The 21,197-nt window shown below is 45.4% G+C and overlaps 1 protein-coding gene across 1 annotated transcript in view; it reads right to left on the minus strand.

The window, feature by feature from the left end:
• Nucleotides 1-9,335: 9,335 nt before the first annotated feature.
• The window catches only part of LOC119388212 (monocarboxylate transporter 1-like), a 31,734-nt gene continuing 19,872 nt past the window's right edge, over nt 9,336-21,197 (minus strand). The window contains exons 4-8 of the mRNA XM_037655877.2: nt 21,051-21,194; nt 15,604-15,988; nt 13,403-13,688; nt 12,607-12,859; nt 9,336-9,577 (exon numbers count right to left, since the gene is read on the minus strand). Coding sequence (XP_037511805.2) covers nt 9,429-9,577; nt 12,607-12,859; nt 13,403-13,688; nt 15,604-15,988; nt 21,051-21,194 — 1,217 coding nt within the window. The 3' untranslated portion in view covers nt 9,336-9,428. The remainder of the gene's footprint in view (nt 9,578-12,606; nt 12,860-13,402; nt 13,689-15,603; nt 15,989-21,050; nt 21,195-21,197) is intronic.

Genomic DNA, 21,197 nt, shown 5'->3' on the forward strand with positions numbered 1-21,197 from the left:
TTCCTTTGTCTCCGATCTTAAAACCAACCTTGCCTCTATCCGACAAAAGTTCCCTAATGCTATAATAAATTTTTTTGGTGACTTTAACTTTCCCGAAGCTGACTGGATTGACCTAACGTCATGCTCAAGTAGCACTCGCAATTTCATTGACCTGACCCTCGACTTCTCACTTACGCAGCTTGTTAATCAAGCCACACGTCAGCAGAACATTCTGGATCTGATATTTACATCTGCTCCTGATAACGTAACGACTCTATCTTATAACTCTGGGTTTAGTGACCACATGCTTCTGTCCGCTGCGTTCGAGATACCTGTCTCCTCGCGTAACATTGTGCAGAAACACATCTTGAACTACAACAAAGCCAACTTTGAAGCTATTAACCACGGCCTTGAAAACTTTTCTAACACTTTCCTTCCGCCGTTCGCCTCTCGCTCCGTCACGGAAAATTGGTCTCTTTTTCAACATAAACTAACCGAGTTGGTTCATGCGCACATACCACGTATCTCGCTTAGAGTTACCTCATCTAAACCATGGTTTCACAGATCGTTACACACAATGAAAAACAAAAAAAAGCGGCTCTTTAAGGCTGCTAAGCTCTGGGGCACACCTCAGTCTCGGGCCAAACATCAGGCTGCGGAAAAAGCCTACTGTCGCGCCCTTCGTAACGCTAAATGCAAATTTATGTCTTGTGACCTTCAATCGCTTATTAAAAATAACCCTAGAAAATTCTGGAAATCAATCTCTCCTACTAACACCGTTGACGACATTTCCCTGGTGGATGATGATGGGATAAACGTTAACCCTAACGATTGTGCTACCTTATTCAATAATTATTTTACCAGTGTTTTTACTAAGGAAGACCATTCCAACGTTCCATGTTCGGAAGAAGTTGATTATAGGTACATGGATCCCATAGTCATTACTACTGCCGGAATTTCAGCACTCATTAAAAATCTAAAAATATCAACATGCGCAGGAGCCGACGGTATTAATACTAAATTTCTTAAACAGACCATTACATTTTCTAGTATGATACTTACCCATATCTTCAAACAATCATTATCAACAGGCGAAATACCTAATGAATGGAAAATCGCCAAAATCATACCTGTATTCAAATCGGGAATCAAATCTAACGTTAGTAATTATCGCCCCATATCTCTAACAAGTGTCCCATGTAAAATACTTGAACATGTCATTGCCTCTAACATCGCTCAACACTTAGAAGCTAACAATTTCTTTTATCAGAACCAACATGGGTTCAGAAAAGAATTTTCATGTGACACTCAACAAATAGAATTCACCAATGATTTGTTCATGGACATGGATAAGTACCTTGACATTGACTGCATATTCATAGATTTCTCCAAAGCTTTTGATCGTGTTCCGCATTGTCGTCTAATATCTAAACTGTCCTCATTAAATCTAGATTCCTTAACACTATCCTGGCTCAGAAACTTTCTTTCATTCCGTAAGCAGTATACCGTTACTAATTCTTTCTCATCTCCTCTAACTGATGTAACCTCTGGTGTCCCTCAGGGTAGCGTTTTGGGTCCCTTGTTATTTTTAATTTACATTAATGATCTACCATCTCATATCTCCTCTAATATACGACTCTTCGCTGACGATTGCGTAATCTATCGTAAGATAACTTCATCATCAGATCATCTCGCTCTCCAAGAAGACCTAGATCTCATAACTAATTGGTGCTCACGCTGGCAAATGTCACTTAATACCGATAAGTGTAAGCTAATGACCTTCACTCGCAAGAAATCGTTTTCCCTCTTTAACTATACCCTTAATAACTGTCATGTAACACGCACATCATCTTACAAATACCTTGGCGTGCATCTATCACCCACACTATCATGGATCACGCATATAGATAAAATTTCAGCACAGGCATCTCGCACTCTCGGCTACCTTAAACGTAACCTTAACGACGCTCCAACATCGACCAAATCACTCGCATATCTAGCATTCGTTCGTCCTCAACTTGAATTGCCTCATCCATCTGGTCACCTCATCAGGCCTACCTAATCGACGTCCTTGAACGTGTACAAAACCGCGCCGCGCGCTTCATTGCTAAAAATTACAGCCGACATGCCAGCATCACTCACATTAAATCTTCGCTGTCATTGCCTTCCTTAGATTACCGCCGAAAGATCGCTTTGATCTGCTTATTTCATAAAATAGCATCCGGTAAACACGTAACCACCCTCCCTCTTTCCCAACCGACACGAACGTCCCGCCGTTTGCACAATAACCGTTCCTTCAAACGCATTTTCGGACGCACTGATGCATTCAACTCATCAGCATTGCCAGTAGCACTTCAATTATGGAATGGTCTTCCCGATAACGTTGTCAACATTCATGACCCTATATTGTTTCGTCACGAAGTAACCACCATTTTTTCATGACTAGTGGCTTCTTCCTTCCATTAAATCATATACATGCTCTTCACTAACTATTGTATAATTGCTTGTGGTCAAGTGATGTATCCTTACAAATGAGTATCTCGGCATTTTGTTTATTAGTTGTATGTCACGCTTGCTCTCGCTAACAATTATATAACGTTGTTTCATGGCTTTATGTAGCATAACATGTATCGTTTTAATGCTTCACTTATGTGATCTTATACACTGTATAATCCCCCCCCCCCCCTCACACAATACTCCTGCTGGAGCCTATGGGGGTTTTGTGAATAAATAAATAAATAAAAAGCTAAGTAAACAAATGTACTGTCCATCAGAATCGGGCCACCAAGGTGGCCCAGCGGTTACGATGCACGGCTGCTCATCCGAAAGATGTAGTCTCGATCACGGCCGCGACGGTCGCACTTCCATGGAGGCCCCATGTACTGCGCGGTTTTAGTGCACGTTAAAGAACACCAGGAAGCCGGAGCCCTCCACTACGGCATGTCTCAGAGCCTGGATCGCTTGCTTGCCAACTTCCCAACTCCCGAACTTCAGTTTTACTTTTTCCGAAGACTCGAACACGGTACCGAATGGAGTCCTATGGAGTTCTACCGAATGGACAACTATTTAAGGATGCCCGCAACACTAACTGCTGGGCTCGAAGGCCATTCGTTGCCGGAAAAACGGGGACACTGGAAAGTTTGAAAGTTTGGTTGAAATAGGTAAGCTTTTAAATGCGAGGCATTATTTAGCGCACCCCAGGTGCTTTTATAGCGTTTCTATCTATCTATCTATCTATCTATCTATCTATCTATCTATCTAGCCACCTACGTCTAGGTGCTCTCATGATCATAAGCTTGCTGTAGGCCAAAATTGGCATGAGAGGGTAAGAGGATTTGACGAATATGACTGTCTGGTCATGACATAAATAACGCGAGAATTCTGTCGCGTACGCCGTCAAACCCTTTCTTCCAGACACGTGTGGCACATACCCGTATGCCACGGGCCCTGGTATAAGCGGGTACGAGCCACTGGTGATTCACAGTTCATATCTTCCCAGGAATGGTGAAAACACACATTCGTGATTTACATGCGAGAGCCCAAAGAAATACGGACATCGGCAGCGCTGACCCGACGAATACAAAGAATAGAAATCAGGATCCCAGCAGGAATCGAACCCAATCATTCTGTGTGGCAGTCAGGTATTCTACCACAGAGCCACGCCACGTCTTGAAACTGCTTTGGAAAAATACCCTATGTAGGCGTAATGTCAGTGCAACGTCAATTGTGCTTGCAGGGCTGGCTATCTGATTTTAGAACAAAGCAATAAAGATTACATATGTTCTCCTATGGACCCTGGACTGAGGGCCCGACCAAACTGCCTGCATTTAATTTTTTTTCTGAATAAAGTTTCTTCCTCCTCCTCCATCTATGATAGAGGCGTCATGCCGGATTAACGGCAATTGTGGTTCCAGTGTTGGCTCCGCTTAATAAACATTACACTTGTATTCCTATGGTTAAGGAAGCTATATTCAAGCGTTGCTCGACTACGGAGGAATACGCTAACGATTGTTGCCTGTGATATTCACATCATGACATCGTAAAGTGCACTTCGTTTCGACAATACTAACGTCTGTGCTAGAAAGTGAGTGCTGACGTTACGTCAGTCCATAAGTTACCCTTTAAACGCCACTGTAGTCGACGTGCCTGGTAAAGCCACGATGTGCGCACAACTATACTACGCTTACAAAAACACGTCGATGCACCTCGTAACGCTTGGCTGAAAGCAAAAAAAAAAAAATTCGGCAAATCCCACGCATTGTGGGAATCGATGTAATGCGAAGCAGCCAGCAAAGAGCTGCATACATCGCCTTGTTTGTCTTTCAGCCAAATGAAATCATTCATGCCATGGCATCTAGTCCACCATATATCGCATGTTTGCCATGCACGCATGCATGCACAATCTAGTGTACACCATGCAAATGAAACGCATATTCTGGTATATAAATGCATGACCTCTCGCTTATGTTCATCATGCACTCGTGTCATGCCATACCAATTTTGGTATATATCACGTTAACAAAACGGCCGGAAGCGCACCATGACAGTGGCATGTAAATCATACCGTATATGACATGCATAACATGATTCGCATGTTAAGACCTCTCATTTATGTTCGTCATACAGTCACATCGCGCAATACCAATTTTGGTGTATATCAAAGGAGCGAAATGGCCGCGAGCGCACCATGAGTAGAGCATGTAAATCATGCCATACATGACATGCATATTATAGTTTTTCATGTTACCACCCGTCACTAATGTTCATCATACAGTCACATCGCGCAATACCAGTTTTGGTGTATATCAAGCTATCGAAACGGCCGCGGATGCACCACGAGCGTGGCATGTAAGTCATGACATACATGGCATGCATGTCATAGTTTTCATGTTACCACCTGTTATTCATGTTCTTCATACAGTCACATCGCGCAATACCAATTTTGGTGTATATCAGTCTAGTGAAACGGCCGCTAGCGCATCATGAGCGTGGCATGTAAATCAGGTCGTACATGACTTGCATGTCATGATTATCATGTTACCATGTCTCACTTACGTTCGTCATACAGTCGTGTCGCGTAACACCAATTTTGGTGTGTATCACGCAAGCGAAACGGACGCGAATGCACCACGAGCGTGGCATGCAAATGATGACATACATGTCATGGATGTCGTGGTTTTCATGCTACCACCTGTTATTCATGTTCTTCATAAAGTCACATCGCACAATACCAATTTTGGTGTATATCAATCTAGCGAAACGGCCGCGAGTGCGCCATGAGCGTGGCATGTAAATCATGTCATACATAACATGCAAATTATGATTTTCATGTTACCACGTGTCAGTTATGTTCGTCATACAGAAATGTCTCGTCATACCAGTTTTCATATGTATCCCTTCATTTAAACGGCCGCGAGCGCCCCGAGACCATGCCATGTAAATCATGCTGCACATGACATGCGCCTCATGATTTGCATGTTAGGACCTGTCATTATGTTCGTCATGAACTGTTGTCACGCCGTACCAATTTTGGTATATATGAAATTAACGGAACGGCTGCAAGAGCCCAAAGGCCGTGGAATGTAAATCATGCTGTTCATGACATGCGTGTCATGATTTTCATGATATGACCTGTCATTTATGTTCGTGATAAGGCCGTGTTATGACACACCAATTTTGGTATACATCCGATTAACGAAACGGCCAGGAGAGCACAAAGTCGTAGGCGGCTAGATAGATAGATAGATAGATAGATAGATAGATAGATAGATAGATAGATAGATAGATAGATAGATAGATAGATAGATAGATAGATAGATAGATAGATAGATAGATAGATAGATAGATAGATAGATAGATAGATAGATACGCTCAAAGTCGCAGAAGTTCGCTAAGAAATGCTTCGCATTTAAAAAAGGTTGGTCCCTCCGTCATAATAATCGGTATAACACGAAAGCGAAACGTGTCTTTGCAAAATTAGTTCAATGTTCATTGCACATTCATGAATAAGAGCTTGCACGAGGTCTGCTGGTGTTTGGCGGCTATAGCACCGTTTGATGTAGACGCACCTACGCTGACGCCTGGTCGAACATCTCCATCCTGACGACTAACGTCAGTGATCGAGATTATCCGTGGCAGCTGAAGTAGTTAACATAAGCCCGGACACAGCGTACGGTGAATCCCGCACAAAAATGTCATCAACAAGCATATAATAAACACTAGTATTCGATATGCGCTCATGCAAAGCGTCGTCATTTTAAGAAAGAAACGGCAAGGTGTGCGCTATCCAGTAACTGGGTAACCTACACGTCAGCTCATGCATACACTACCGCACAGCGCTTCAGGAACGCGAGAGGCAGAACCCGTACCTTGAGCCGTGAACGCGCGAAGGGGTCCCACTGTCCGCTCGCGTCTCTCACTGCAACAAAGCACTCACGCAAACTATGACACGAAATGGAGTGAAAATCGTGGAGCCAGCCTCCGCTGCGCCGAGATAAATGGAAGCAGGAAGTGTGCATAGGTATTGCTGCAGTTCTTAGATCTACAGGCTTTTATATAAATTTTCTTGTATTCCTGATATGCCTGGCGGCTAGTCCTTTCGAAATTTGTGTGTGTATTTATGACACCGCATAGTACTATGCCTAAGGGAAGGCGTTCCAAATTTAAAATTAAAAGTGCATTTAAGATAGATTTACTTAAGCAGAGCTTGCTGCCTACATGTCTTACCTGATATTGTATTTTTCTCCTTAATATTCGTAACAAATATAACAATTGGCGTGCGAGCATACAGGTGGACATACACGTGCGCACACTTTGAGTACCACAGTATAATGTTCATCCAACAGAAATGTTCGCGCAGCACAGTAGCAGCAGAAATGCCAGACAGCAGAAATATTTTAACGGAACAAAAACGTTCTCGAAGTGTAAGCGTTTCTTGGGGACCTGCAAACAAGGCTTCTTTTGAGTGCTGCACTACAACCGCAAAAGTCATGTACTCAGACACAACTGTCACATAGACACCGCACAAGCACGAAAGTAGCAGCAAAACACTTAAACAAGAATACCCGTTATTTCAAGATAGTAATGATGACAGTAAGAGCAGGAATTATAATTCAATTTAGTATCTTTCCAATATCTTTGCTTCCTACGAAAATTGTAATATTGCGCGTGCAGCGATTGGTTACAATTTTCTGATGATTGTGGCTGTCTATCCAAACCATGTATCGTTGCTAAAAGGGAGCGTCATATTTTTTAGGGGCGAAGCTCCTTAAGGCGGCACCCGTTCGTCCCTCGTAGTCGTCGTCGTCGTAGTAGTAGCAGTCGTAGTCCGTAACAAGTCTTACGCTTTGACCTCCAAGGTGGTGCCGGTGGGAGATTTTTCCTGTGCGTTGTTGAACAATAAAAAATTCGCAGCGTGCGCGTTAACTAAAAGCCGAATTCTTCTGTCTCTCATTCCCCATTAGCAGCCATTGGCATGTTCCAGTAGGAAACGTTAGTAGAAGTAGAAGTGTAAGTGTTAGCTAAAAGCCGACTTCTTCTGTCTCTCATTCCCATTAGCAGCCATTGTTTACCTCCAAGGTAGTGCCTGGTGAGATTTCTCCTGTGTGTGATTAAACAATAAAAATTTTGTTCAAAACGCCGTTGATTGATGAAATAAACCAACGAAAGACGCCAGATGTTTTGTAAAAGCAAAACGAAAGAACGCCAGATGTTTCTAAAGCAAAACGAAAAGACGCCAGCTGCTTAACGAAAGACGCCAGATTTTTCGAAAGCAATGGTTTTCTAAACAATGAAAATTCACAGCGTACATGTAAAATTAAAGTGAGCTGCAAGTCGTCATAACTCATCTAACCTTTAGTATAAACGCGCCCGATCTCACGTCGGTGATGATGTACTGGGCAGAATTCACGGAAGGTTCACGGTTTACCGATGAACCTCCGCAGCTTCGCCCACTCATCATCGTTCACTCCGTGGATATGCTGTGATTTTTTTAGTGTAGAAGGAAGTACTCTATATCGTCTTCAGCGTCTTCACAGCAGTACGTGGTGATGTCTGTACTTGGTAACTTGCACAAAAATACGTCTAGTACTGGTTGTGCGTAGCCGAAACCTATGAATTAGTCATTCAACACATCTGTTGATTTTTATTCATTATATTGAATTATGTGCCGGTGTCAGCATAACAAAGCTCACAGTTTCAGTTTATTAATATAACTTCAACATACAAGAATTGATTAGATATTATGCAGACAATGGTCCCAAACTCAAACGACTGCAGCGAGACCACCAGTTAACAAAAACGATCTTTACGTATAGGTAAATTAAAACAGCAGACATTAATGAACGTATGGGTAAAACAATAAACATATACAATGTTATACAAAAACATATAGATAATGGAAAATGCATACAATGCTGTACAGAAAAAATAATTATTTAATGTAAATAGAACGAAACATGGATAGCATAAATAAACAGCCAAGCACTTAATAGGTCAACTAACTATCTAGTATACAAAACAAAACTTTAGTTCATCGTTTGAATGCATGCAAAGATGATGGTGATTTAAGTGAATAGGGTAAGTAATTCCAATTCGCGAAAGTTAGCAATAAAATATCCTAGGGAATTCGAATGATTAAGTTGTCTAAAAAACATTCCGCACTAAAAGATATTAATGATAATTAATTCTTATGGTGAGCCACGTATGCCTGCCATTTCAACAGCTGTGATGATGCTCCTTGGAATTCTTGATCTGTCACTCGTTCATTACTTTTGCCATCATACCATGATTCCACAAAGAGGCGCTTATATTTATTTATTCTTCACAGAGTTGGTTCGGTTGCAATTTATATATTTTTACACTTTCCTCTTAATGGCCTCCCCGCCTCCTCAATATCGGCAGGACATTCAGCCCTGTTAATTTTCTGCATTTTCTTTTCTTCTAGGAGTCACATTTTCTGTGCGAGCTGCTATATCTTTATTAACATCTTTCAGCGCCAGAGGCGAGTGCCACCACTTTATTTTATAAGTTTTAGTTCCATCCAATGCTGATTCGTTTATCCTCAACGCGAAACTACCTGCTTATCGGGCAAATTGCACAGCATCCCTCTTCCAAAAACTTTCTGTCCTCCGTAGTCATCGGCGCAATATCATTGACACACTCCTGTTGGCGAGCATCATCTACGCTGGCATGAAATGCTTGCCTAACTAAGCAATTGTAATGAACACAGCGGCGCGCGGGCATGGGTGTGTGCTCGACTGGGGAAAGACAGGAAAGAGGAGGCAGAATAGAACAGCTGGCCCAGCGAACGGGCGTTGTCTCTATTGTCTCTTCATTACAGTAACACAGAGGACGTTGTCGACTCTTGCGCAATATAGAGCCACGAATGCACTATAGCCATTACAGTGCACATGAAGCACAATATGTCACCGAGGTCGTCGTCCAGGGCCCTAACCTTCGACACCATTCGCTAGTTTCCGTTGTCTCTTACACCTGTGCCGACACAGGCTCACCGTCCAGGTGGCTGTAAAGGCAGCGCTGGTGACGGCAAACGCTACGTAGAGAGGACTGTACGAACCGATGACGTCTCGTGCGTGGCCTGCGGGAGTGAAACGCCATGAATCAGAAATCTTTCCTGAACAAAAACGTAGGACACTGACGTCAAGTTCATTACAGCGTTTCGGTTGCGCATAAAAATGAGACAGCCGTTGGATTCTTCTTTCAACGAGTCAGTGGTACATTGTCGCGGCCCAAAAGAAAAGCTTGAGGACGGTTGAGCTTAGCCTCCAAGAGTAGAGCGCGATAATGTGGTGGGGCGCCATTTTCTCAGTCATCTCATTCGCTTCTCAGTGGACACTCCAACCTTGCCTCGAGGGAAAGGAACCTCTGTGCGCGCAACATTGGCCGTTTGAAGTGCAGGCGCAATATACCCACTGCGCCATAATTCATCATATTGAGAACCAGCGAGCTACCCACTACGTGCCCATAAGGAAATACGCACAGCTGCGCACTTTGTTGATGCTGTTGCCCATGAGCAATTACACCTGACCGCTTTGTAATGGGTGGACCTTTAAACCACCCACTCGTTGCGCAATCCACATGCTGTGACGCCTGGTGTAATTATACGCTTCTGCCACGCAATATTCCATGTGTTAACGGGACTCCTCGCACACATTACGCCTGTGTAGTTTTTTTTTTTCGGATCAGTTTCAAGCATTGGCCACTACCACGCAACATGCATCCACAGTTCCACGAACATCGACGTCGGGCACGGGCCAAGGCTCACGACAAATACTCAGACACTGAGGGCGCCTTCTTTGCCGATGCAGTTGGACCAGTGAACGGCAAATACACGGCAAGCGTCATTCATCAAGGAAAACAGATTGATTGTACATCAGCCCAGGACACAGACGCAACTGGCATGGAAGAAGTAGGAATCGCCCTCGCCCTACGAAACCCCGGGTCCACCTTTGTGCTGACAGACTCACAATCAGCCTACCGAAATTTCTGCAAAGGCCACATTGGCCCCATTGTGCACCGAATCCTCACACAGCTATCGTCCCCACGCTCAGAGGGAGAATGGAAACAGCTGGTATGGATACTGCGGAGCTGAGAGGCAATGAGCTCGCCTACGCCTCGGCCCGACAATTAATCTTCCGGACCTCCGACCGCGGCATATCACACCCATCCTCGGCTATGCGTATGGACCCGCTTCTCACATATACAGAAATTCTACAACACCAAAGACTCGAAAGACGGAAACTCCCCCCCCCCCCCCCGGGGTCCAAACCCCAGTAAGGAATCGCAGGTACTGTGGCGTCGCCTGCAGACACTGTCTTACCCTAACGCATACATATTATCTAAGATAGATCCCGACACACGCACCACAGCGCAGGTTTTGAGAGAGTAAAACAGCCACCCTGTACCACATGGTATGGGAATGTCCCCACAATCCGCCTATGCAACCCAGAACACAACTAAACATAAAAGGGTGGGAGGCAGCTCTGTCCATCTCGGATCCGAATACCCAAGAGGCCCTCGTGAAACGTGCGAAGACAGCGGCCCGCGCCAATGGGATCCCGGACTAAAGATCCCACTCACCGATCTTCTCACAGAACATCAAATAAACGTTTTATTCTCTCTCTGTGGTAGAACACCTGACTTCCGCGCAGAAAACCAGCGCTCGAGTCTCATTCGAACCGAACATGATTTTATTTATTTGCATCTAGATTTATCGCTCACGGACAGCGACGATTTTTCGCTCACTACCAGCGACGCCAGCGCCGCCACCGACGCCGCTACCGGAATTTCTGCGAAACGAGCTTAAAAGATCCCCAAACTCCTGTAATTACTTGAAGTCCCTGTCTCGGTTTCTACCAACAACAGTTACCAGACAGGAATTCGAGGATGTAATAGCCGCGCTGTAGAGTGACTCTCACGCTCAACTATGGGAGAACTCCACTTCTGGGATCGTAGTCAAAATACATCAAGGCTTAAATAAGTTAGAACTACTACAGCGCCTCAGTCCGCTGTGGTGGTGTCACGGTTGCGGTGACTTGGCTGCTGGCTCGGAGGTCGCGGGTTCGATCCCGGCCGCGGCGGTCGTATTTCGAGGGAGGCGAGATGCGAGAGGCCTGTGCACCAGATGGTCAAAATTTCCGGAGTCCTCCCCTACGGCGTGCCTCATAATCATATCGTGGTTTTGGCACGGAAAAGCCGAGATATTATTATTATTATTATTATTATTATTATTATTATTATTATTATTATTATTATTATTATTATTATTATTATTATTATTGCTACAGTGTGCCCCAACCGAAGCCTCTTTTGAACAGCGCAAGATGCTGGAATTCATTCTGAAGAAGCATGCAGCTTGTGTGTAGCAGCAAGAAAATTCTACGGGGTGTCTTGTATGTAAGAAGACTTGAGAGAGAAATCCTTAGCACCGATGCATTAAAACCACTTGGTCCGGCTACAGCGTGTTCCTTGGACCCGCTTTCTGTTATCCCGTCACCCCATCTGGCGCATGCTAACGACCGTCTGCATACATTAAAGCACACGTTAAATATTCATGAATTGCGCGTTGTGTTCGAACGTTACACCAGAACACCCGTGCTCAGTTTAAGAAAAAAATGTATTGGAGAAAGATTGAAGAAGCAATGAGATTAACATTGCCTTTGCTGTTCATGGGCCATACCGAAGGATCTTGTGGCTGAATCCGCACGAAACATCTGCTGCCTGCATCGAAGGTGTTATGTAAGGGCAATTTGCAATGGACACGTCTGTAGTTTGTACAACGTTACCATTTTGCGAATTAGGAAGAATTGTCCAAGAACACTTTTGCGAGACGCCTCGTAGCGGGACAGAAGCGATTTGGGAAAGTACTACACGCCATAAGGGGTCTCCTCTAGAGGCACAACCACTCAAGTTATCCAGTGCACAGGAGCAGGGGTAAGCATTGAGCTTTGACTAAATTTATTACCAGCGCGCTTTTCCTACCTACTTTTGAGTACTTCATTTAGGAATATCGGGGTCTACGTTGGCATGTATTAACTACAACCGCATGTATAACCCTGCTGACTTCTAAAGTTATGGTTAGTAACGAACAAGGAGTGGTTCTCTCACCAATGAGGGGTGGCCTCGCAAGGCAAACGATGCCGGCTATGAAGTTTGTGACGCCAAGACTGAGCGACAGCGAATGTTGGTCAAACAACTCGGCAACCATGACGGTGCAGGCGAATATTCGGCCTCCTGACGTCAAGCCGGTGAAGAAGCAGCTGGCAAGGAGAAGCCAGTATTTCTTCGTAAGCGCCAAGAGAGCCATGGCGGCTGCTTGGATGGCAAAGCTCCATAGCATCAAGGCTTCACAGCTTAGCACCTGTTTTGAATAGAAAAAGTAGGACACGGGAACGAAGATGGCAAAGTTATGAGGTCTGTCCGTGCTGGAAGGAGAGGAAAGCGACATTTCAGAGACCCGCCGTGGCAGCGTGTATACAGCAGCTAAGCAGTCGCGCTGCTAAGTTTGAGGATACGCGGCGTGGATTCTTGGGCGAAATGCGGAAACATCCGTGTACATTGCGTTAGGCGGCACGTTAGAGAACGCGAGGTGGTTAAAATTAATCCGAAGTCCTACATTACGGCTAGCTTCGTAATCATATCGTGGTTATGGCACGTAAGACCGCAGTATTTAATATTTTTATAGAGAAATGCTTCGCACATACAGCTGCGGAAGAACTTACACGCGATGTCTCACTAAAGGGCTTACATCTTTAAAATTAAAAGATTGTTCGCCATTATTTACACGGCCACATCTAGGAATATTCGTGCCAAATCTCAACTCCTCTCAACGTATGTTCAGTCGGCATATTCCAGTTGCAATTTGTTTGTCGCAACACGAGAAATACTCATGCATCTTGCTTACTTTGGTGTCCAAGAGTAGACCAGTGCCCACTCGTGAAACCAAGTCTCCGATCGCGCTCGCAGTGACCAGAGCCACCGCCCTGTATCCGGCGAGACCGTTGTCGGTGCCGAAGTCCACGGCGGTCAGCAGGAACGATGAGAGCATGAAGATGGACACAGCTCGCGACGCCGCGACGTGCAGGAACGGCCCTGACGCTAGCGAGACGAGGCTGCGCACAAGTTTCCTCGGTGCACTGTCGTTTTCTCTCAGCAGAGGATCCACCTCCGTACGTTTGTTTGCAGCGGACCTGGCAGACAGAAATGGATGCTGCATAAAGAAGTTTTGGAAGGCGCGACAAGACATTCCGAGAACTGTTTATAGAAACACAGAGTGTGCGCACCTGGCTTTCAGTCGAAGGCGGTCGTTAGCAGCCCTTGACGTGAGTTTATGAGTTCATCTCTGTGCGGCCTAAGATAGCTTAAGTTAAGCGCCAATCTGTGGTACCGTGATTTCTCTTGCCACACATTCTACATAAGGAAAGGTCGGCGCACTTTATGCTGTGTCTTCTTTAAATGTCTATAGGTCGCAGATTTTAATGACAAACGCAGGAGCGGCTCCGCGTAATCACTACTTCAACGAAGCAAGCAATTTCTAATAATTTATTATAAGGCGCCGCACTCTTGGTTGCAAGAAAAGTAAGGTGTCATGGTAGGGTTTCGCTTTGTATTATTATTATTTGGTTTGAATACATAGAAAACACGAAGACACAGAGGAAATAGGGAGGGAACAGGCTGACAACTGCCACCTAAAGGGGCACAACGCCTGCCTGCTCATTTGGGAAAGGGGAGATCACAGGAAGAGGTTGTCGTTCTCTGTGGACATAAAGATAGGTTGATGATAAAATACCTATTTGTAGAGCAGTAGATCGTGTTGCGTACTTACATAAAAACAATTAGATCACCGACTCGAAGTATATACCCAGGTAAATTTTTAGCCTTAAACAATACAAGCAATAAAAAATGTAATTGCTGTTGTTAGCGGCACTTTGAATGTCCTGTCAAACGAAGTATTGTGTTTATCACAGTGATTGTCTTTAACGACGCGAAGCGTACTGCAAGGTAACTGAATATAATTTGTGTATGAAAGTAGCACATGTATCGCAATTTTCGTTAATGACGACGATGCATGTAAAACAAGTAACGCGTAAAGGTTTTGCCTCTGGACTGACATTTCATCACTCTGACACACAGCAAGTTGGGCGCTACAGACGCGCGTTGAAATGCCGTGGTTCCACTGTGTTAACCTCTGTGGAGTCTGTCGCAGGTTCCACACGGCATTGGTAGTCAGCCCCACGTCTTCATTAATTCGCCCGTTCTCGGCCTTCACCGAAGCTGTGCAGCGTTCAGCTCAGTCTAATTCCGAGCCCCACCGGGGCGATATCCTTTGGCGACCATCTTCGGATACTTCCGCGAGATTTCACGGAAATGGCGCCGGGATCGATCGGTGTCCAAGGGCCACATATCAACCTGGCCTTGGACTGTGCTAAGACAGCGGGTCAGAAATGTAGACGCCAACGCCTCCGACGCCAATCTCTCGAAAATGTAAACAACACCGTAATCAACCGAGCTTGCCGCCCCTGATGAAAAGGTTTAGATGTGGACAGGGGCGTAGGCAGACATTTTTTTCGGGGGGGGGGGGGGTCGGGGGCACCTTCTTGAACTGAAGTGGAGGCCGGGCAGGCAGATGTGGTCGAGTGACATTTTGTGCTCTGTGTGCAATGGCAAAAAAGCAAAAACAATTTCATGGGGGGAGGGGGGCGCGGGCGCGGTGATGATGATGATGATATATGATGTTTATTGGCGCAAGGGCCATTTTTTTTTGCCAAAAAGCGCCAGGACATGATAACGAATTTGAACAATGATCATGGTAAGTGGCTGTAAAAGGGCCTTAAAATTAAAGGGCCCGGTGTGCCACCCCCTGGCTGCGCCACTGGATGTGGAATAACATGAAATAACTTAGATATCTCCTTCCGAATGAGACAGTGTCTGCGCTAAGATGCCTTTGCCTTTCGCAAATTACTCGATATGCACATCGATGGATTGCGAGTGCACGTGCGCGTACACGTAGACGTGTTGCGCGCTGCGGGTATACCAAAGTGCGGGTTCACAGTCCTGCAAAATAGCCGCAGGCGTACGAGATGTGGAGTTAAGGTGGACGCCTACCTGGGAATTGGGAGGGACGAGACGAGGTCAACGGAGTAGCACTTCGCAAGCGACGCCGTGTGAAAGCTTCTCGCTCGAGGACGTTCTCGAGTGACAGGCTCCGGTGGCGCCTCGCAGTCGCCACTCACACGGCTGTCGCCTTGGTTCTGCGGCACGCGGTTGACGAACACGCCGCCGAACAGCATGTTTAGCTCCAGGGCTCCCAGTATGAGTAGCGCCGTGCGGAAGTCGAAGGCCTGCCGCAAGGCTTCAACGACGAGGGGGGACACGAAGCCCGACACGGCGGTCACAGCGAAGAGCAGACCCATGGCCGTGCCTCGGTAATGAATGAAGTGCCGGGCCACCACAGTGAACGGCAACAGCTCCTCACAGGCAACTCCTAGTCCTGCACGAGGACCCGATCACAGACACTACAGCCGCAGAAATACGTGTTGTCGAAAAATGAGAGACAGAATGGGAATCGCGCCATGATTCAACGGCACTGCCTCAAATGTCTTTGCGAAATACAACTGCATTGCCACGAGCACGTCAGCTTCACGTAAATGTCTTAGTTACTAAGGTGCTTGCCATTTTCCACAATTAATGCGGCTTACAACGCAGGGTTTGAGGAGAACGAGAAGCATTAGAAGGAAAGACAGGTGAGTTTGCAAGTTCTTAGACCGGCTGGCTACCCAGTGCTTGGCAAAGGGAATGAAAGATAAAAGAATGGGACGCCACGGAAAAAATACTAATACAACTTGAAAAAACAAACAAACAACAATGTAGGTGATATGAATGCGATGTGCCGAACGACACCCTTCAAAGTCTGTCCTAGGTCAGTCGTCAAGAAACGCAACAACTTGCTAGACGCCTTTTGCGTTGAAGGCGGTATCAGTCAGTCCTAGAGGATTCATGCTTCTTAGAAGGGGTATTCGTCAAGCTTGCTTAAAGCTGTAGGGAAAGTTGGTATGGTAACAGATGGTGGGAGACCGAGGAAGGGAGAAATCGTCAGTCAGAGTAAAACTGTCCTAATACAAGAGTCAGAGGGGGAATCACGTACTGGAATACAGCTTCTACATAAAAGTAAACTACAGCAAGATAATAAAGTACGCATAGCTAGTAACGAGTCCTTAACCGTCCTCATCGTCCTCCTCCTGTTTTTGCAAAGGAAGTTTAGAAGAACTTGTTATTGGACGAGTTGGTGCACCTTATCACAAAAGGAATAACCTGCGCAACCTGACACACACGTAAACCAAGACACTACACACAAGCGCAGACTTGCAACTCACTTTTATTCTACGCAGTCCACCTATAAGTACATTTCGCAGAAACCATCACCGAGCATGCGCACCTCAAAAAGGCATCACCACAAAAATCTAAGAAAAGCAAACACAAGACAGCACCTTAACAGCGCTCATCGATAAACCTCATCTCGGTGTTATGCAAAAAAAAAAAAAAAAAAACTGAAGATTCACTCATGCAGTCATTCCTTACGTGGTATGCTTGGCAAGTTTCCTTGCTGTATACTATCGCGGCAGCGACTCGATATCTTAGCACCCTTCAGCATTGGCTCACACTTGCACTCGGAACAGTGGGTTAGAGCGTGCCCGCTTGTATTGTTCATTACTGGCAACTCATTCTCACGCGTGCGCACGTTCACACACCTTCCAGTCCTGTCCCACATAGCCTTTACCACAAGACAAAAGTATCTCATACACCACGCCAACACTGCCATCTACATATGAACTGCTGTGCTTTTACCCGCACCCTTGCACCCTGTTTCGGCATCTACCTGTTTCGGCGCGCACAACCCTGCAAGCTTCTTAGGAGCCTAACAAAAGATAACCAAATTCAATTTTTAGACCTCGCTGTAACCCCTGACAATCTTGTGTGCTGGAAATATAACCCGAGGTCTCAAAAGAGTTCGTTGCCCTATGACTCTAGTCACTCGAAAACAGTGAAGCGGGCCTCGCAGTGTGTCATGTCAGCCTTAAAGAAGTCTTGCACACACACCGTTCAGGAAAGCTTTGGCGCACAAGAGGCTAGGCTGCAAGAAGCTGGTTTCCCGCAATCTTTAATAACTGCAGTAGCGGAGGCAACGGTGAAAAAGGTCAAGGCCGAAAGCTCAACTGTTCCCTCTCAGTGGAGGCATGTCGAAAAGGGTTGTGTAGTTGTGCCTTATGTGCACAAAACGTCGTACTCCTTAACCCCTTAAAAGTGCCGACTAAAATTACGAAAAATTGTTTCAAAATAGGGGTGTGCGAATATTCGAAATTTCGAATATTTTTCGAATAGTGTTTGCTATTCGATTCGATTCGCACTGGAATTTTACTATTCGAACTATTCGAACTTCCCAAAAACAAGTACAGTCAACGTCCGATTGAAAGTGACCCCTTCAGATTTTTAATATTCTTCACCTCATTACGCTCTCGTATGGCGGCAAAGCTGCCTTTCAAGCTCCGTTACAGTCGAACTTTGCCAAGAGACAGTCAACGTCCAATTGGAAGTGGTCCCTAAATTTTTAGTATGCTTCACCTCATTACATTCTGGTATTGCGGCAAAGCTGACTTTCAAGCTCCGTTACGGTCGAACTTTGCCAAGAGAGAGTCAACGTCCGATTGGAAGTGGTCCCTAGATATTCAATATGCTTCACCTCATTATACCCCGGTATTGCGGCAAAGCTGCCATTCAAGCTCCGTTACAGTCGAACTTTGCCAAGACACAGTCAACGTCCAATTGGAAGTGGTCGCTAGATTTTCAATATGCTTCACGTCATCACACTTCGGTATTGCGGCAAAGCTGCCTTTCAAGCCTCGCTACGGTCGCAAATGTATTAACTCAAGAAAACGCTGGTTCTAACATGGAGATGAAAGATGTGGCAGAGTTGGGGGCTCAATTAATGCTGTTTTGGGCCTGAAATTTGGGCAGAAAGTCCGAAAAATCGGACGCCGAAGCTTTTTAGCATCCAAAATTTCAGATGTTCTTATATGTCGACGTCTACGAGGCAGATTTGGAACCCCGGACTTGAAGGGAGCACGCCCTTCTCCGCCACATCAGTTGGGCTTCCACAGAAGTTGAAAGAGGAGGAGAGGCCGAGGAAATGGCATCTTTGCCTATCACGTGTAAAGTGTTGTCGGCACCACTTTGGTTGCACCAAATCATGCACATAAATAGAATTCGGCCTCTACATTGCCTCATTCTTGATAAGACAACTATGAAACACCACCCCGCCAGTGCTTCATCAACCTAGCGAAAAGAAACACTTTCATGTTGCTATCTCATAAGAATATGCTTAGGAATCCTCGTAACTTTTTTTTCTTCAATTTCGCTTCGAAGTATTCGAACAATATTCTAGAAATATTCGAGAAATATTCGAAAAGTATTCGATTCGATTCGCACTCACACCTCAATGTTCGAATTCGCTTCGCACCCAAAATTTTGCTATTCGCACAGCTCTATTTCAAAATTGCCATTTTTTATGACGTGAAATGCTTCAGTAACATTTTTAGTAAGTACAGAGGCACGAAGTACTGCCTGCGAAAACATTTTACGAGCGCCCCAATACGTAATTGCTTTATTCGTCATCTCCGATTTCGCACAGTTGGCGTCGTGTAATGCCCGGGCCCGTAGCCAGGAACTTTTTCTATTATACGGGTAACGGGAGGGGGGGGGGCACTTGCCACTCATTCACTATGCAGGACCATTTTCATTATGAAAAAGACAGTGACCCCCCCCCCCCCACGTGACATGGTTGCGCGCCTGGTAGGCATAGATACCCCATACCTGGGGCATTCGATGTGTATTCCGAAGGAAATTCCTGCAACTCCAGAAAGTAAGGCTTCCATTTGACATCCCCTGAACAAAATGTAATAGTCCTCGATAGTTCCATACAAACTAGATGAGGCTACCATTTTTTTGAATGCGAAGCATTTCTTAGCGAACCTCAGGCACTTTGGCCATTTCTATCTATCTATCTATCTATCTATCTATCTATCTATCTATCTATCTATCTATCTATCTATCTATCTATCTATCTATCTATCTATCTATCTATCTATCTATCTATCTATCTATCTATCTATCTATCTATCTATCTATCTATCTATCTATCTATCTATCTATCTATCTATCTATCTATCTATCTATCTATTTCATGCACTGGTCATGCACTGATCCTTTGCTATGCCAATTTTGGTATATTACAACCTATGGAGACGACCAGGAGAGCGTGCAGACGTAGGCGGCTAGATAGATAGATAGATAGATAGATAGATAGATAGATAGATAGATAGATAGATAGATAGATAGATAGATAGATAGATAGATAGATAGATAGATAGATAGATAGATAGATAGATAGATAGATAGATAGAAACGGCCAAAGTGCCCGAGGTTCGCTAAGAAATGCTTTGCATTTGAAACACTCTATGCAGTCGTAATGTCGGCGCAACGTCAATTGTGGTTGTGGTGCTGGCTATCTAATTTTATAAAAAAAGCAATCAACACTACATATGTACTCGTACGATACAGGCGTCATATCAGATTAACGTCTGTGAATCCAGTTTCGGCCCCGCTTTTATAGCAGTCTAATAAACATTACATTTGTATTCCTATGATACAGCAAGCTATATTGAAGCGTTGCTAGACCCCGGAGGAATACGCAAATGAAAGTTACGTATGGTATTCACGTCATCGCACCGTAAAGTGCATTTCGTTTCGATCATACTGACGTACGTGCTCTAACGTGAGTGCTGACGTTACGTCAGACCGTAAGTTACACTTTAAACGCCAATGTTGTCGACGTGCCTGGTAAGCCCACGATGTGCACACAACTACTGCTGAACTACTCGCTGAATCCCGCGCATGAAACCGATTCCCACAAGGCGTGCAATCTACCGAATTCTGTCCTTTTTTGTAGCGTTAGCTACACTTGCCTAGCCGGAGCCGATTTCGCGTGGATCCTCATGAGCCGCGCTGCGCATGCGCAAGGTTCAGTGATGTCACACAGCTGGCTCACCGCTCTCCGCGCTCTCTCCGCCACCGCGATCTCACGCGCTCTCCGCCACCGCAGCGCGCGACTCGCCGCTGCTGGTCTGCGCATTCGAGAGGGGTGACGTCGTAGCCATGGTAGATACACTGACACAGCGCTGGAGCCGCTTGATAGCGCCTCTGACTGGCGTTTGCAAGTGGGTAACGCCATGGAGAAGGAGAGCGCAAATGCTGCTCGACGGCGCAGAAGAGCCGAGAAGCTTATCTCATCGGATCCCGAAGTAGTTGCTTGGCAATTAGCGGTTCAGCGTACGAAGAATGAACAGAAGAAGGCTAATAATCCTAGACAATCTGGAAAGCTAAGAATAATCAGCTGAACCTTTGATAACGCTACCTATATCCTGGCATAGCCGAGCTAAGCCACTGCAAATTTTTGTTTTTTGCAATGGCGCAGGCAGGTTAGATGGTGCAGTGCTCACCGAACAGAACGCCGTAGAGGAATACCACAAGTCCGAGGCTCCGAGCCAGTGCGCAGGCCATCACAGGCAGCGCACAAAGAAGGGCGCCGGCGATCAGCAGAATACGGTCCGAAAGCCACAGACCGAGCAGACCATACAGGGGCCCTG

The sequence above is a fragment of the Rhipicephalus sanguineus genome, chromosome 3, assembly GCF_013339695.2.
Source record: "Rhipicephalus sanguineus isolate Rsan-2018 chromosome 3, BIME_Rsan_1.4, whole genome shotgun sequence".
Lineage (NCBI taxonomy): Eukaryota > Metazoa > Arthropoda > Arachnida > Ixodida > Ixodidae > Rhipicephalus > Rhipicephalus sanguineus.